Here is a 19,044-nt window from a genome sequence, read left to right as displayed (position 1 = left end):
AACAGGGTGTCCCTGAGTGCACAGTAGTATATCAGTATGCTCCTGGGCCTGGCGTCTCTTCAAGGTTGCTAGGAATGGCTGAGTCTTCCTAGGACTCATCAAAACTGAACACTCTTGAGCATGGAGAACTTGGGGTACTCATGGAGAGGAGGGGCTCAGGATCTAATGTGGTTCATTGGCTTTGCCACCTTGTTCTATTGACTTCGTTGTATCTGCCTATTGACTTGACTGTCTATTTGATTTCCTGCTTATTGCCCCTACCACACTTTGCACTCCCTGATAGTAGAGACCTCATCTAATCTGTTCATCCCTGTTTCTCCCTAGAACAGCATCTGGAATACAGTTGATTAAAGTCAGAATGAAAAATGAATACAGGAACAATTCAGTATCTTGTGTGTGCTGTCCCAGGATGCTAATTCTGTTGAATCACTTTATTCATTTTGAGTCCCCTCTAACACTGATTTTGTTTACTGCTTAGATAGCCATAAACCAGCTACTTTCAACCTTTTCCATCTCATGGAAAACACTAATTAGTAAAATTTTGCAGCACACCAAAAGAATATTTTTGCTGATCTGACAAAATTAGGTAAAATTTTGATTCATTCACATGTGATGACTATGGTTGTGTTAGCTTTTGTCATCTTTAAAAAATTTTGACAGTGTAAGGAAAAAGAGGTCAGTGCCCATGACTAGTCAGTTATTGCATGTTTTAAAAATTCTTGCAGCAGAGCAGTTAAAAATCCTTGTTTTAAATCATTTAGGTTTATGTATTTATATTCACACAGCAGAAACACTGCACGAAATTTCTTGTTAAATTAGTGGATAACCATATCTTATTTTTACCTTTTATATTCAACTTGGCCAATTTAAGTTAGGTGATGCTCCTACATTCTGAAAATTGTTACGAATCTCAACTTTTCCATAAGATTCTTTTTCTGTTTTTAGCCATCTGGTTTAAGCCTTGATTCTTGATTCTAACAGTCTTCCCTGTATTATTTTTCTTCTTTATGTTGTAATTTGAAAATCTTAGATATTAAGAGAGGGGGCTTAGAAAGAAGGGCTTAGAAATGACCTGCTCAAATGGATAAATTAAATTTTCACAAGTTGACCAGGTTGACCAAGATGGGCACTCGGGTATCCTGATTCCTGGTGTAATTATTTCCTTATCATTCCAGGCTACACATGTCTTCAGTGCTTTTTGAAATAGGCTATCCATAATAATCAAATTTGAGAGCTGGTTGTTCTCAATTTTACATGAAAAGTTGGTAGTGATAAGTATGCTCATGCCTACTACATTTTCCAGATGCTTTTCATTTTGTGGTTCTCATAACAGCTCTGTGAAGTAAGGCTGGAAGTTTCCAAGGGTGGTGAGTGAACTATTAAAAGATTAAATAACTGAAGTTCAAAAGATTAGCATAACTTTCCCAATGATGCCTTAAGTTGGGCATTCTGGTGCCTTAAGTCCCAGACTGGGACTAAAGTTCCTAGTCTGGTATTTTTCAAGACACAAAACTAACAGTAACAAGAGAAGTCAACACAGTTTCTCTATATGTATATTATAAATTATTTTCAAAATATAGATAAAATAACATTATGTAATGAAAATTCTGGTGTATAGTTGTGGTAGTGTCCAATATGTAGTAAATATGAATAACTTTATTGAATTGAGGAAAGAATATATACACTTGAGCAAACCAGAGCAAGGAAGATAGGTGCTAAAAATGACCAATGGAGCAAAAATTTTCAAAAGCTCATGCAATAGGTTTACATTTGCTTGGGTATAGTTAAAGATAATTAACTTTAAGCAAACTCTGCTTTCCATTAAAACCTTTTGATCTTGAGTAAAGAATAATGAGGGTGATCTAAATACACTGCTACTCTTTTTATACATACCGAATTTTTTCAAAATACGATAGAACTCACATGTACCCTTCTCTCAGCTTTCCCTATGTTAAAAATCTCATAAATACCCCAAGTACAATTCTCAAAACCAGAAAATTAACATTAAAATAGTATTTTAATTTCACACATGTAATTAATAGGAGGAACTAAAGCTAACTCAATATTTATGTATATTTATACCAATAATTGTAGTGTAGTCTCTTAAAGAAAATTAATAAATTATTGTTTTAACTTTAGAATAATAAACAATACCCATTCATGAATTCTTTGTATAATTTTTTTGTGCCATTCATTTCTTTGTCTGGAACCATAGCATACATAATTTTTTAATGTACTTATGGGGTTCCCAACAATACTCACAGGTTAATTGTAAAGGACATGCTTATTTTGCTCCAGACTCTTTCACTCACGCTTACCAGGATATAACATCTTATTCCCATGTGAAAAACTTTGCAATTAAATGGCTTCTTTCTGGAGTATGAAACTGAAAACTTAGCTAAAAGTCTAGAAGATTAACTTTCTAGATGTATTTTTGGTTTTTCATCTCTAGATTAATTAATCAGGTAGACTAGCATAATGATACTGAGTATAGCATGACATGATATCTCTCATTGATGATAAAGACTACTACAACAAATATATAAATACAGTTTATAAATGACAAAGGAAAGAGTAGAATTATTTGATATTCTGAGGTTTAAGAATAATACTTGAATATGATCTTATGCATGAAAATGCATAGGGTGATATTTCTCCTGTTTTAATATAATTGTTTTCAAGATGAAGATATTCCAGTGTTGAATCATCATTTTCTTCAGTACTGCAAATTTGTCCTGGAAGAATATTCCTAAGGAAAAATAGACATGAAAGTCAAAATAGTTGAGGTTATATTCTGCCTTCATAATTTAGGAGTTAAACTTTTTATTTATTTTAAAAAACTTTTTTTGTGAAATAAAATTGATCCTTTTTAAATATTGTATACAAGAAAAAGTTCCAAATATGTCAAAGATCTAAATGTGAAAAATGAAGCCATAGATATATTAGAATAAAGAAAGTATACTGTGGGAGCAGGGGAAAACCTTCCTACTTGTAATTTAAAAACTAAAAGCATTAAGAAATTAGATTAATAAATAGACTACACGTTTTTTAAAAAAATTAAGTTAAAGACTTAAGGCCAAGATGGAGGTGTAGGTAGACACACTGTGCCTCCTTGCACAACCAAATTAAGGACAACAAAAACTTAAAAACAATATAACAACCAGAACTGACAGAAAATTGAACTGTATGGGAGTTGGACAACCAAGGACATAAAATAGACACATTCATCCAGACCGGTAAGCAGGGCAGAGTCGGGCAGGTGGATGGAGAGGGATCAGGGCACAAAATGTGGCAATAGGCCTGAAAGGCACCTTGGGTGCACAAGAAGGCAGTGGGCGGAACCTGGGCATGCAAGCAGTGGCTAGTAGACCCTGGGCACAGGGTGGTGATGGGCAGACCCAGGAGGGCAGCGATTGTGAAGCAAGGCACTGCACGCAAGGTGGCTGACTGGGTGGTCCCACATTTATATGCAGATAAACCAGGTGAAACTGGGGAGCAAGACAGACTGTGCAGCTCAGGGTCCCAGCACTGGGAAATAAAGCCTTAAAACACCAATAGAAAACACATGTGGGGGTTGAGGTGCCGGGAGAGACTTCCAGACTCAGGAGAGTTCGTTGGAAAGACCCACAGGGCACTAGAACATATACAAGCCCTCCCACATGGAAATCACCAGAAAGGCCCAGTTTGCTTGGGGAAGAGGCAGAGGGAACTGAGATCCAACAGAGAGTGGAGCAAGTGCCATTGTTCCCTGTTGGACCCTGCCTCCACATACAGCATCACAACACAGCCACTGGGTTGCCCAGCCTGGGCAAACATCTAAGGTTCTGCCCCTCATACGGAACAGGCACAACAACACACACAAACACACACACAAAAAAAAATGGCTCAAATGGAAGAACAGATCAAAGCTCCACAGCAAATACAACTAGGCGATCAAGAGATAGCCAACCTATCAGATGCACAGTTCAAAGTACTGGTGATCAGGATGCTCACAAATTGGTTGAATTTGGTCACAAAGTAGGTGAAAAAATAAACGCTACACTAAGTGAAATGAAGGAAAATGTATAGGGAACCAATAGTGATGAAAAGAAAACTGGGACTCAAATCAATGGAGTGGACCAGAAGGAAGAATTAGAAATAACCAAACAGAAAAGAATGAAGAAACAAGAATTCAAAAAAATAAGGAGAGGCTTAGGAACCTCCAGGACATCTTTAAACATTCCAACATCCGAATTATAGTGGTGCCAGAAAGGGAAGAGGAAGAGCAACAAGTGGAAAACTATATGAACAAATAATAAAGGAGAACTTCCCCAATCTGGCAAAGGAAATAGACTTCCAGGAAGTCAAGGAAGCTCAGAGAGTCCCAAAGAAGGTGGACCCAAGGAGGAACACACCAAGGCACATCATAATTAGCCAAGATGAAAATGAAAGAGACAATCCTAGAAGCAGCAAGAGATAAGGGGACAGTCACCTACAAAGGAGTACCCATCAGACTGTCGGTTGATTTCTCAAAAGAGACCTTCCAGGCAAGAAGGGGCTGGAAAGAAGTATTCCAAGTCATGAAATCCAAAGACCTACATCCAAGATTGCTCTATCCAGCAAAGCTTTCATTTAGAATGGAAGGGCAGATAAACTGCTTCTCAGATAAGTCAGGTTCAAGGAGTTCATCTTCACCAAGCCATTATTATATGAAATGTTAAAGGGACTTATCTAAGAAAAAGAAGATAAAAAACATGTATAATAAAATGACAGCAAACTCACAATCACTAACAACCACACCTAAAACAAAAACAAACAAACTAAGCAAACAACTACAATGGGAACAGAATCACAGAAATGGAGATCACATGGAGGGTAAGCAACAGGGGAGTGGGAGAAGGAGAGAGGGGGAAAAGGTACAGAGAATGAGTAGCATAGATGGTAGGTAGAAAATAGACAAGGGGATGGCAAGAATAACATGGGAAATGTGGAAACTAAAGAACTTATGACACATGGACATGAAGCGGGGGAATGTGGGTGAGAGAGGGTGTGCAGGGTGGAGGGGGATGAAGGGGGGAAATGAGACAACTATAATAGCATAATCAATAAAATATATTTTTGAAAAAATTAAGTTAAAAGCCAAATGGCACACTAGGAGAAAATATTTGTCATTTATATTACAGATAAAGGGATAATATACAAAGACCTCAAAATGTAGATGAAAAGAGAAAAGAAAAGGAATGAAATAACCAGTTCACAAAAGGAAAAAATGAAATGATGTGTAAACATGAAAAGACACTCAGTTTTGTTCATGATAATAGAAATCTACAAATTGAAAATATAGTGATGTACCACTGTCACCAGATTTGCTACAAAAAAAGTTCAAAAGCCCGTCAACATGTTCTGACAGTGAGCCTGTGGAAGACCAAACACCAGTGAGAGGAATTATAACAATATAGTCCCATCAAAAGGAATTTTGCAGTAGCTAGCAAAATTACATGTGCATTTTCCCCTTTTCACCCAGCAATCCCACTTTTAGGGATTTATCCCAAACTTAGACTGGAAAAATACAAAATAAAGTTATGCATGTGACATTATTTGTAGTAATAAAAGAATGGAAACAATCAAATTTCTATCAATAAGGAACTGGTTGAATAAAATGCCTGTAAAGTGTAATACTATTCAGTTGTAAAAAAGAATGAGGAAATTCTCCATTTTTAATAGGAAATAATACCCGTAATATGCTGCTAATTTTAAAAAGTAAAGAATGCAAATAAACACATGCTTTCTCTCCAGAGAGGAAAAGAAAAATCCTTTGTGTTATATTTGTATAGCAATTGTTGGAGAGGATGGGGGAATATAGATAAGTACATATGCATGCTTATATTTGCAAAAAGAAATACTGGAAGGTTAAACTAGAAGTTAATTTAAAAATTCAACCTTAGGGGAAGGATGGATTACAGTGTAAGAGACAGACACAGGAGAGAAAGACTTTTTGTAAGATACATTGTTATGCAGTTTTGACTTTGAAATCATATAACTTTAACATAGTAAAAATAATATTAATCAACTAGAAAATAATTCCTAAAAACCAAAAAAGAGACCATTTCTGAGTATGTGTCAAGTATTAGAGAGAATGCATTGTATTTCAGCTATGCATCCTTTGTACAACATACTCCAAAGACAAATGGAGGTACCAAAAATATCATGAACTTTTTTATTGTTAGTTGTGATAATGGTATTGTCATTTTAAAACTATTATTTATATATTATAATAACAAATGTAAGTTAATATTGTTGGGAACCTAGATTTTCAGTGTAAGATAAACAAATTTAAAATAAAAGGAATACTCTATAATGTTAAATTAGAATTGGGAATGTCAATATGAAATCACTCTTCCTCTTTACAAAATGCATGTTTTCTAGAAGTACACTAAAATTCTTCAATACCATAATAACACATTTGAGGGTAACATGCCTGGTATGCAGATTGGATCCTCTGAATACTATTCCCCTGTGAGAGGAGCTGGGGCTCTCTGGAGAGAGGTTGGCACAGGTATGTAGTAGGAAATAAAGTGAGCTAAGATCAATGGAGGCCTGTCTAAAGACATAGGAGCCAGCTTGAAGGGCTACCAGTGGCCAAAGACAGGACACTTGAAGAGCAATAACTGCAATTGAGTTAAACATTTTGAATATGTAAAACCATAAGTTCATGTTGCTTCTCCAGAGAGAGAGAGAGAGAGAGAGAGAGAGAGAGAGCAAGCCAAAAACAAAATAATAAAGCAGAAACACTCAATCACCATTTTCCCCTAAGATAGCCACTGTTAACATTTTAACATATTTTAGTTTTATATATATAATTTTCCTCATTTTCTAAAAATAAAATATTGTGTTAGTTTAAGGTGTACAGCATAATTAATCAATATATGTATGCATTGGGAAGTGATTGCCACAGTAAGTCTAGTTAACACACATCACCTCTCACAGTCACAAATTTGTAGCCAACTTCTTACTCTGGCAGCTTAAAGGAAATAACTGATCATGTATTATACATTTCAGAGTAACAAAAGTGGCCCTTCTTGATAAGAAAAATTTCTTTACAAAGGTATTCTAGTTGTCAAATATGGAAAGAATGACAAAAATATAAATTCAGCATTTTGTTACCCTTAAGAAAATAACAGACTTGAGACTTCCAGTCAAGATGAAGGCATAGGTAGACTCACTTTGCCTTCCTGCACAACCCCAAGAAGAATCACAACTAACTTCAAAACAAAAAATACTGAGAAGTGCCAGAAAATCGACTTGTATGGAAATTCAACAACCAAGCATTTAGAGAAGCTCCATTCATCCAAATGGGTAGAAGAGGTGGAGACAGGCAGTTAGGGCAGAGAGGACATGGTGCAGCACAAATGGCACAACCAACAGTCCTGCGTTTGAGTGTGGTAGATAAAGATTGGGAGGACTACCTTGATTGTGAATGATCCCAGCCCTAGGCCAGACCACCATAGCCCAGCATTCCAGCGTCAGGGAGAGCAACATATTCAAATATATGCTGAATTTATATTTTTGTCATTCTTTCCATATTTGACAACCAGAATACCTCTGTAAAGAAATTTTTCTTATCAAGAAGGGCCACTTTTGTTACTCTGAAATGTGTGATACATGATCAGTTATTTCCTTTAAGCTGCCAGAGTAAGAAGTTGGCTACAAATTTGACACTGTTAAGATAGAACCTCACGACTTCTGGCTGTAAAACTATTGGGGATTGGGGTGGCAGAAGAAACTGCTGGTTTCAACAGAGAGTCCACTTAAAGGGCCTGCTGGGCCGTAGAATGTCCCCATACCTCCACCCATTCTGGGAATCATTACCAGGGAAACAGGTAAAGGGGTGCCAGTTGCAAACGGAAAGTGGTTGAAGTGACTGGAAGTGGGGCAAATCATATAACTTTAGCAGGGGCCAGGCAGTGGCATTGTCCCCTCTCTAACCCGTCCCCCCCTACACAGTGCTACAAAGTGATAAAGCAGGTTGCCCCATCCTGGCGAATACCTGAGGCTTTGCCCCTTACAACTTATCTGGTGTGCTTAGACAGGGAATCAGAGCACCTCTACCTAATACACAGAAGTAAACAGAGAGAGACTGCCAAGGTTGGGAGACAAAGACATATGGCCCAAATGAAAGAACAAATCAAAACTCCAAAAAACTAAGTGAAATGGAGATAGCCAACTTATCAGTTGCAGAGTTGAAAACACTGGTGATAAGGATGCTCAGAAGAATTGTTGAGTATGGCAAAAACATAAGAGAAGAAATGAAAGCTATACTAAGTGAAACAAAGAAAAATCCACAGGGAACCAACAGTCAAGGGAAGGAAGCTGGGGTTCAAATCAACAATGTGGAACATAAGGAAGAAATAAACAATCAACCAGAGGAGAAAGAAGAAACAAGAATTCAAAAAAAAAAATGAGAGTACTAGAAAACTCTGGACATCTCCAAACATCCAACATCTGAATCATAGAGATGCCAGAGGGAGAAGAGGAAGAGCAAGAAATTGAAAACTTATTTGAAAAATAATGAAAGGAAACTTCCCTAATTTGGTGAAGGAAATAGACATTCAAGTCCAGGAAGCACAGAGAGGCCCAAAGAAGTTGGACCCAAAGAGAGCAACCCCAAGACACATCATAATTAAAATGCCAAAGGTTAAAGACAAAGAGAATCTTAAAAGCAGCCAGAGAAAATGAGAGAGTTACCAACAAAGGAGTTCCCATAGGAATGTTGGTTGATTTTTAAAAGAAATGTTGCAGGCAAGAAGGGGCTGGAAAGAAGTATTTCAAGTCATGAAAGGCAAGCACCTACATCCAAGATTGCTCTATTAAGCAAAGCCATCATTTAGAATGGAAGGGCAGATAAAGTGCTTCCCAGATAAGGTCATGTTAAAGGAGTTCATCATCACCAAGCCCTTATGATATGAAATGTTGAAGGAACTTTTCCAAGAAAAAGAAGGTGATCAAAAATATGAACAGGAAAATGACAACAAACAACTATCAACAATTAAATCTAAAAACAAAAAAAAAAACTAAGGAAACAACTAGAAGAGAAACAGAATCACGAAAATGGAAATCACATAGAAGGTTATCAGCGGGGAGGCAGAGAGTGGAGAATGGGGGAAAAGGTAAAGGGAATAAGAAGCATAATTTGGTAGCTACAAAATAGATAGCGGTATGTTAAGAATAGTATAGAAAATGGAGAAGCCAAAGAATTTATATGCATGACCCACAGACATGGACTAACAGGGGGCGGCAGATTCCTGGAGGGAAGTAGGTACTAGATGGAGTGGGGCAAAGGGGCAAAAATTGGGACAAGTGTAATTGCATGATCAATAACATACACTTGAGAAATAGAAAAGAGCAGGCTCAAGCAACAGTGATCTGTGAGTGAAACCATTGGTTCAGTGGTGGAGGAGAAAGGTTATAATGGAAATGTTAGACCGTGACCACCTAAATCCCACCAGAAGTGGTGTAAACACACACATGTATCCTGTTACAGTGAATAGGAAATAAGCACATAGCATGACTTATGGAATATCTTAGCCAAATATTTTGAAAGCAAATCTTACTGAACCTCCCTACCCATCCCGACTTCTTCTACCAGGGCTTTTAGAAACCCTTAACCCTTTCTCTGTCTTGTTTGGGGGAGAGTTTAGATGCGTTTGGAATTTTAAAGAATGAGAAAAGAATAAGGATGTAATCTTCATGGACAAGGCCCCAGACCTCAGTGATCTTCCTCTCTTGTTAATGCTTTCTGGGCAGACGGAACACATGCAGAAAATTGCGTCTCGACAAGTGAGGGAAGCTGAATCTTCATAACCTTATTTAGAGTTTTACCTTCCGGAGAATTTAGATAGAAGCAATTTTAATTTTAGCATATATTTAAATTTTGTGTTCTGCAAATTAGAGTGTTTATAATAATGTGTGAAGGTGGAAGAAGCACCATCATCTAATACCTTGATGTGTCATTTCAGCCTGTCTTTGAGGTTTTAAGTATTATGTAATAGTACTCTATTTTAAAAAATTATTATGGAATTATGCAAATATATACAAAAGTATAGAAACATTATGGATTTTTTATGTACCTATAATCTTTTGGCTTCAACAGTTATTAATGTTTACCAATCTTGTTTAATGCAGTTCTTCTCACTTTCTTCCTTACAGTAAATCCCAGATATCATGTCATAATAGTTTAATCATATATTTTTGTCAATCACATTAATGTAAATGAATACCTGAAAAAGCCAGAATTTACCATATCTTGTTGTTGTTCATCCTCAAGAAATGTAGTGCTTTCATTTCCTGAACTCCTGGTGGTATAGATTTTAAGTCATTGTGATCCAGAAACAGCTCTCTCAGAGAATGATAAGCCCCATAGAAGGAGACTCGGTCCACACCATCATCAGAGAGTTTGTTGAATGATAGGTACAGGTATTCCAGGCCTGGCTTCATGTGGCCAAACACGTAGCCAGGGATGCGCTCAATCCTGTTTCCCAAGAGCACAAGGTGCAGCAGTGACTTGGGGAGGTAGGAGGGGACCTGGTAGAGCTTGTTGTAGGAAAGGTCAATTGATTCTAGATTTCTGCAGCAAAGCAAAGAATAAACAGGGTAGAACATCAGGGAAGTGGCTGTGAGCTCTAGGTTTTGACAAAGCCAGTTGGTATACTTTCTGATTTTTCAGCCAGTACTTGGTGTGCTGTAATGATTCTAGTGCAACAGTGGCTCTGTGACAGCTTGACTCAAGGTGTGTGCTCTTACCTGGGCACCACACAGCTGCTGTAGTTCCACCAGAGAGGAGTGGCAGAGTTCAGAGAGAAAAACTCACATCCCAGGGGTAATGGTGAGGCTCAAAGAGGTCCCCAAATATGTCTAAGGTCAAACTTGGATCGTAAATGAAATCCCAGGAGTTCTAGCCAACATCATATTGCCTATCCCTAAAATCTTCGATAGTCCTATCAAAGAAGTGGCAATGTTGTGGAGTTTTTGTATCCTCATTTCAATTTGATCTAATGATCTGGCACCTGGGACATGGAGTGAGACTGAGAAATCTAGAAAAGGTGGTTCACTGGCCCCAGATCAGGAAAGGTAAGCTACCTGATTGGTTTCAGGAGCCTCACCTACAACCTCTGCCTACCCATGAAGACTTGGTACCTGATGAAGACTTAGTCACCTTCCACCACCACATACTGATGAACCCAGTTGGCCATCCACACTTTTCATTTCTCTCCTTGCTGCTCCTAGAAGAAACCTTTCCTTGCTGTGCTAGTCAGATCCCTTGTTCCCTTGCCACAGGCTGGACCTGCTAACAGGGCTCAATCCAGCTTTCCCACCTGGCTTATTCTTCACTTCCTGCCTGGCAAAGTCTCTACGCCGGCCCCTTCAATGAGGGCTGCAGTCTGGGGCCACAAATTTCTCTCCAGGAAGATGGCCTTTGCTGTGTGTCTGGGCTATCAGGCCAAGCATTCTCCAGTCTATTTTGTAAGACCTGAGGTAGAGAAATTGTTTAGAGAAGTAAAGACAGTGTGATTGTAGGACAGTGAAGTCTTACGCTTTTACCTAAGGGGGTTGGTGAAGGAGGGCAGTTTCCTTCCTCAGCTTTGCAGCGGGTTATCTCACTTAAACTTCACTACTACCCTGTGAAGTCAACAGAGTGAAAGTGTGGCTAGACCCCAGGTCCCACTGCGCAGGCTCAGTTGTGGCTGGCAGAGCACTTGTATGTGGTAAGGTGTCCACAGCAGCAGTGATTGTGGTCATCCTAACACCAGTCATATATCATCATTGGTCTGAACTCCATGAAAGTACCTAAGTTTGGGGGAGGGGGAGAGTTACTAAGAAAGAATACTGTCACTTCCCTCATATCTCCATGGTCATACCTTCTTTAATAATGCCAAAAGGAAGAAATTGTCTAAAGTCTAATTATAGCATATACTTACTCTTGGTTTATCCAGGCCAAAGGAGCAATCCTATTTTCTTCAAGTTTATTATAACATAGTACAATGACATTGATGCTTCGGGTATGATTGAAACAAATTTCAGTTATTTCTTCGATTTGGTTATTTTCTAGGTACAATTCCTGTAATTAAAAGAAAAGATGTATTTTCCTTCTTGTTAGTTGATGAATATACTCAATTTTACAGAAATTAAAGTGGTATTACAAACTATTCTCATTAGTATTATCTAAAGAGTCTTTTACTGCTCTTCCAAATAAGTTCATTTACCTCATATGTGTTTAGAGGTAAACTAGATCAGTGGTTTACAAACTTGTATAATACAATACTTGTGAACTCTTTATTCTTTTTATTTTTTATTCCTCACCCAAGGGCATAGTTACTGATTTTTAGAGAGAGGAAGGGAGATAGAGAGATAGTGAGGAACATCAATATGAAAGAGAAACATCAATTGGTTGCCTCCTGCACGCACCCTGACCAAGGATCCTGACCAGGAATCTGGACCAGGTGTCAATGCCATAACCTTTTGAGGTATGGGACGAGGCTCCAACCAACTGAGCCACTTGACCTGGGCACTTGTAAGCTTTTTAAAGTATAAATTTCGATCTAAATGTACCCCAGCCAAAACTCAGTCATCCATACATTGAAATTGCCAGTCTGAAGCTGTGCCTTGGATGGATTCAGAGCACAAGTGACTGTGTGGACAGCACTTCTCAAGTTAGTGAGAAAAGTCCTCTGGAAAGAGAAAGGAGGGATCAGATATAGGGTGGAGACACATTGCTCTTTGTATTTTTCAAAGTTTGTGCTCACACACCTATGTATGTATTTGTATGTATGTTCTACTGTGTGCATTATGTATTGAAAACTTTAATTTTTTAAAAAGTTACAAATTGCTGACTCTACCCTACAAAGAACCTGAGTTAGCATGTCTGGAATAAGTCCAGGGGTCTATATTTCTTTAGAATCCAAGTAATAGTGATTATAAGCCTGGTATTGGAATCTTGATCTTTACTATGCTGGTAAATTCTGATGTTACATCTTAATCTGCAAATAGGAGAAAGAGGAAGGGTGGTGACTGTGGCAGCAACATCAGATGGAGATCAATGGCCCCGTCTTGGCCTGCTGGGTCCATAGCTGAGGGAAACCTGGTCCTTCTTTCTTGTCGAGTGATCTACTTTATGGTAGAAATGCAGCTCAGAGGAGATGGCCTGGGTTCCAGTTGGGTTTGCTAGACCCTTCTGTACTTGATTTGGGAAGTTGGGGTGTACCCTTAGTAGCAAGACCACCAGGAGTCCTTTTTAGTTAAGTGTGTTTCTTGCCGCAGCAAAGGAGACCACACTTTGCTGCAACAGGGGCATCTGCAGAGGGGATGAAAACAGAACATCACTTGGGCCTTTGGGAGGAGCTGGTCAGAACTGGTAAATTAGGGGGCTGTTGGCACAGCTGGCACCCTTTCTGTAGATTTTGTCCATCCATGTGGGATCACTGTTAGTTCTTGTGAAGGTCTGAGTGGAGCAGACTGGGATGATCATTACAGTTTAGGACAGTTAAAACTATTTTGCAAGTCATAGTTTCTGGTTAAATTCTTAGTGCATTTCCCCAGTTTCTCCTGAGGAGCTGTCAGTAGGGCCATTTATTACTTTTTTAAAGGTCTCTGCTCATAATTACAACTTTAATTCATAACTTTATGTAATATGAAGAGAAAAATGTTCAAATTATAGCAAGTTCCATATACAGCATCAAAACTACTGAGTTTAATATGCATCACAATAATGTCTTAAAATATATTTGTTTTTGTAGCATACTATATTTAAAATATAAAATATTCACAGAAAGATATGGGTACCTCAAGAGAAGCAGGAAGACCCTGTGGTATAATTCTAAATTTATTTCTTCCGAGACGGAGGTAGGATAGGCTCTTCAAAGGTTCGAAAGCTAAAGGATTGACATTGGATTCACTGAGATTGTTTCCTTCCAGTTCTAAGGTAACCAGTTGATTTAAATCTATAAAAAAAAAACCCAAACAATTATTGGAGTACTAGGATACTAACTGTAAAACCATACAATTTCTATAACCTTTCAAAACATGTGAAGTGTTCAGTTTGTTTGGAGGACAGATATTGTAGCTTCTTTCTTTGTATCTCCCTATAGAGCCTCTTCCCAAGTGCTTTGCACATCCTAAATCAGGGGTGTCAAATTTGTTTTCACCAGGGCCACACAACCTTGCAGTTGCCTTCAAAGGGCTGAATGTAATTTTGACTCCTTAACAGTTAAGGAGTAGTTACATTTATACAATCCTAAAATTATTTCTGCCCTATGAAGACAGCCACTAGGCTGATGTGGCCCCTGGTGGAAATGAGTTTGACACCCCTGTTCTAAATGCTTGGTTCAGCCAAGACTGAATACTGAATACATGGTCCCATGGAGAGGCAGGCCTAAAGAGAAACCATTGTTAATGCTGTATAATCAAAATACACACTCTAAGGGATCGGGAGACAGTTGGGGGAGGCAGCAATGGCCAAGCAGGAACTTGGAACACAGCTGTGCAAGAAGTTGAAGGTTGTGGAAAGTCATTTGGAGGATTTGTAAAGACAGGTGGATATTAAATGGGATCATATTGGAGATAGATAAGGAGTGTGCTGCAACGATTCCTTTTCCGAGACAAAGGAGGAGTGCTCTTTGCCTGGCAAACCCTCAGTTTCTGAACATGCAGCACTGAATTTCCATCACAGTGTTCACTCCTGGCAGAGAATACAGCCAAGTAGATGTTTTGAAAGGAAAATTATCAAAACTTCTCCATGCATTCAGAGTGTCCTGCCAAAAAAGGCCTTTATACAAACAAGTTTTCTCTAAATTGTTTCTACTGGCCTCAGGAGTGGTATGATACAAATTAATTGGAAACTTAAAGAAGAATGGGCTGGTCAGCAGTGATGATTGCCAGAAGTATCTGAGTCAGACATTCAGGGCGTAGCTTTGCAGTTTGTTCAGTGGCCAAGATTTCCAGAATAGGGGATGTTTTCATATTCAACTTAAGTCAACAGGCATTGCCCTAAATGCACTGTGTAACTCATTTCTTCCTTCTAGGCCTATCAGAGAAGCAAGACAGTACTCTCCAGAGTGCAGATCATAGACACTGGAAGACGGTAGAGAGGAGACAGCAGTGTAGACTTGAGTGGTGTGGGAGTGCGAGCGTGGCTTAGCTGGTGGTGTTTAGGATCAATTGAAGCTCTGAGAGACAGGAATTAGGGAGGCCAACTCGTAAACTCTAAAAAGTGATTTTATTTCTTCATATTCTCTATTTCCAAAACTGAAGATACTGAGAATTCAGCGTATTTATCTAGCACAAAGTTCGGGTTTGGAAACATAATAGAAGTTTTCCATTGAAAATTTCTAAGATAGTAGATAGTAGAAGTACACAAATGGTTATTACATGAACTCAGAAGAAACATAATACACAATTCATATACACAATATACATCACTTTACAATTCTCTCATTTATGTGTATATTAAACATGTAGGAAACACAGTATGCTGTGTGTCATTGCATGTAACAGGAAATGAGATAGAGTTAGAAAAGATTAAAAGGTTCTTATAGGTTAGACTTGGGGTAGAAAGAGGATTTATTAGCAGGGAGCAAGTGGGAAGTCATTTCTGGGTGAGCTGGGGGAATGACATGACAGGTCATAGATGTGGGTAGACAGTTTTAAGCACATCCAGTTTTCTTCTACTGTCCCTCCTTTCAGTCCTCCCCCTCAATTACAATACCCTTCATTCCTCCCTAGTGGGTATGCAAATCTCAGCGAATCCCCAGTGAACTCCCAGTGTCCGGGCAGAGCAGGTACAGCTCTTCTTTGCCTGGCCTCTGCCCACCACTTCATGAGATCTCCTGCTCTGAACCTCCATCACACCCAGAATGACAAACTCACAGAACTGGAACTGCATGCAGTTCCTATGGCATCCAGATTGTTTCATTTTTCCATGCTTTTGCACATGCTGCTTCTCTCTCTGAAGTGTGTTTCTTTCCCACTTCCCTAAAACTATACATAGCCTGAAAGGTCATGGGTGAAGACCTGCCACAAGAGATAATAGAAGAACAACAGGCCACTGATGGCTAAGCAGTGGGCTTCCACCTTGAAAAAGCAGTGTCACAGCACCATTGGCCTTTCTTCAGGCTCAACCTGCTCGCTGCCAGTCAGCCTGATCATCTATGACCACAAGACTCACAGGAGCTGAGGAGCCTCAGTGGTTACAGTAGTAAAGAGAGATCCCGGTACCTGAGGGGTCAGCACTGGAGCAGGACTAAAATGTACCCCAAAGAGAAAAAGAGCAAGACCACAAAGAATACAGGGCACTCTGTGGGCAAGATGACAGTAGAGAGCCTCCTTAGTGGCCACCTGTACAGGTATGAGGCCTCTGCAGTACTGGGACTGTGAAGAGGACAAGGGAGTAGGTAGGAGGCCATTTCACCCTGGACCACAGTCAACCCTCTGGAGCTGTGGAAACATTTGTTCGTGAGGGGGAAGAGCACAGAAGCAGTTGCAGGAAGGTGTGAGAGCACTTTCTAAATATGGACTTAGTTTTCTACCGTGTCATTTGATAACACAGGAGAAACATGATCTCAGATATAGTTCACATACAGCCCATTAGTAGTACACTTCTTCCAAAGTAAATACTCCTTTGGTCCATTTCAGTTTCTAGCAGTTAGAAATTGAATTTTCTAATGTCTTTTCCATATTACGAAGCTCACCAAAATTTGTGTTTTGTAATGATTTTCTTGTATACCCTGAAATTCACCTCAAAATAGGGTATTTCCATAATTCTTGAATCCTTAGATTTGGCCATTCTCACTATTATTTTTTCCCCACTACCAGAAGTGTTTTCTTCCTGTGAAGTTTTTTGGGAGTGAAAGGAAATAATTGAATTTTTTTTTCTTTTGAAGGCTTGGGTAATAAATGTTAGCATAATAAATATATTGCAAATAAAATCAAAAGTGTAGAGCACTATACCTCAAGAGCTACATTAGACAGTTTCAAAGATAAAACACAAAAATTAGGCAGTCTTTGGTTTAAAGAAGAGTATAATCTAATTAAAGACATTAGCTAGAGTTCACGAAAAGCTAAATGTAATACTGCCTCTCATATACAGAGTTGATAATATGGCAACTTTAGTTCCCCAGCTTAGTCTAGAAACAACCATAAGGATACAATTCTAGGTATATTAAATATGTGGAACAGGGGCACCTTCACCAAAGCTCATTCATAAGAAAGCCAGGCTGTCTTGGCGGCAGCCATACACCCTTGGGAACAAGACTTTCAAAGCCAGTTTCTGCCATCGAGTGCATGTGCTACAGTTAGTGATTATAGGATAGCCCCTTGGCCTCACATATAGTGGCCGCTTACTCATATTTGATACATAATTCTTATGTGCCAACACATGACAAATTAAAATAGCAAACTGTGGAGGCAGCAGGAAATGTGGCTGTGGTGTACAGAGCATCTAAGACTGATAAAGGAGACCTGATCAACCAGCCATGGTACAGCATTATCACTACTGACCACCAAAAACATCAGTGCAGACGCAGCACCAGATGCATGGCTGTGTCCAAAGTTATGTGACTCAGGACATTACAGATTTGGAATTCAGTCAGTGTTCTGTAATGATGAGAACCTGAAATCATTGTGAGTTTCCTGTGTATTTATAGGACTTTTAACGACAACAGGCAGTTTAAATACTTAAAATACATTTTAAGAATTTCACTAGTTAAAATAAGTTTTATCAACTTCAATGATAAAGTGACCTTAAAAACCTTGCTACTTATTTGGCAGTACTGCAATTAAAATTCCTACATGACTACAGAAGAAACTTATAAGGATATTATAAAACCACACTTTGATAAATACCTGATAAACTTTCTTCATTAATAGCCTGAAGATTGTTCTCATTGATTTTAAGTTCTTCTAATGTAGATGGTAGTTCCGAAGGAATCTCTACCAAATTGTTTCCATCCATATTTAGGAATATTAACTTCTTCAGAAGCTTAAAAAGCAAATCTCAAAATTACTTCTTTATTTTGTCACAGATATACAGTAATGTATTTCATTTAATGGTTCAGTTTGCCATAGTTACTGACATCTTATAAACCTGGACTTACTCAGGCCTAGATGGGAATCCCCATGTTGTCCCTGCCAGGGAGATGTCGGTCCTGTTAGTAGTATTTATTCCCAGGTACTTTCAGCAAACTACATTTGATGATTTTGTATTCCACTCACCCATATTTATTTGTCACACATTATTGTGGTCTTCATAAACAAGAGAAACCTCCTATTGCCACTGGATTAATTATATTTTGCTAGAGCTTAGGTTTTCACCTCAGGAATAGACACAAAGTTAGTTAAACCATTAAATGACCTGAATCTGTCATGGATGCTGAAATTAGGACAACAGTTTGAATCCTTTCAAACTTGTAAGCCTCAGTTTTCTATGTTCATTAAGTAGAAGGAGAATTATAACCACTAATTATAGTGAAAATTCTTCAAATGAAATGGTATAAATTTTGCAAGCTATTACTATGTGCTACCCAAACAGTTTTACCTGTGTGGGAAATACATGTCTACATTTATGGTTGTGTGCGTATTGGCCAAACTAGCCTGTAATGCCAAAGCGGGGTGCTGCAGTTGTGCGGGTTCTAGTGAAGCCATGCCAGTGGTTCCCTCCAGTGGTGGTCAGATTCAAATTTCAGCAGTTCAAGAATGGGACAGAAAATCCCAAGACAAAAAAGAAGGTAATTTCCTACAGTGTCTTCCTTTTTGATCACTCAGTAAATGTACAACGCCCAGGTTTTCTATCCAAAGAATGACTAGCACGAGGCAGGTGCTCTCAGTCTGTGACATTGAGGAATGTGAACTTCTCTCTGCCAGCCCAGAATCTGAATGAGAACCAGGAACTGGGTGTGTAGGAAACCAGCAATTTGTCTAAGGAGTGGACAGAAGACTGTCCCAGGGAATAAAGTTTGACCTAATGGGTTATAGTATGTTTTACTTGGGCTTCTTCAAGCGTATGTATTTATGAGTATT

General features: G+C 38.7%; 2 protein-coding genes across 4 annotated transcripts in view; one reads left to right on the top strand and one right to left on the bottom strand.

Moving 5' to 3' along the window:
- Positions 1-19,044, top strand: part of CENPP (centromere protein P) — a 286,410-nt gene that overhangs the window by 184,235 nt on the left and 83,131 nt on the right. The window lies entirely within an intron of this gene.
- Positions 743-19,044, bottom strand: part of ECM2 (extracellular matrix protein 2) — a 70,252-nt gene continuing 51,950 nt past the window's right edge. For both annotated transcript variants that reach the window (XM_037037150.1, XM_037037151.1), the window contains 5 exons: positions 17,872-18,007; positions 13,816-13,973; positions 11,955-12,094; positions 10,277-10,603; positions 743-2,749 (listed from right to left, as the gene is read on the bottom strand). In XM_037037150.1, the coding sequence (XP_036893045.1) occupies positions 2,581-2,749; positions 10,277-10,603; positions 11,955-12,094; positions 13,816-13,973; positions 17,872-18,007 (930 nt within the window). In that variant the 3' untranslated portion in view covers positions 743-2,580. The remainder of the gene's footprint in view (positions 2,750-10,276; positions 10,604-11,954; positions 12,095-13,815; positions 13,974-17,871; positions 18,008-19,044) is intronic.

This window comes from Sturnira hondurensis, unplaced genomic scaffold, assembly GCF_014824575.4.
Source record: "Sturnira hondurensis isolate 20B ecotype Veracruz unplaced genomic scaffold, ASM1482457v3 Scaffold0022910, whole genome shotgun sequence".
Lineage (NCBI taxonomy): Eukaryota > Metazoa > Chordata > Mammalia > Chiroptera > Phyllostomidae > Sturnira > Sturnira hondurensis.
This window is presented reverse-complemented; position numbering and strand designations above follow the sequence as displayed.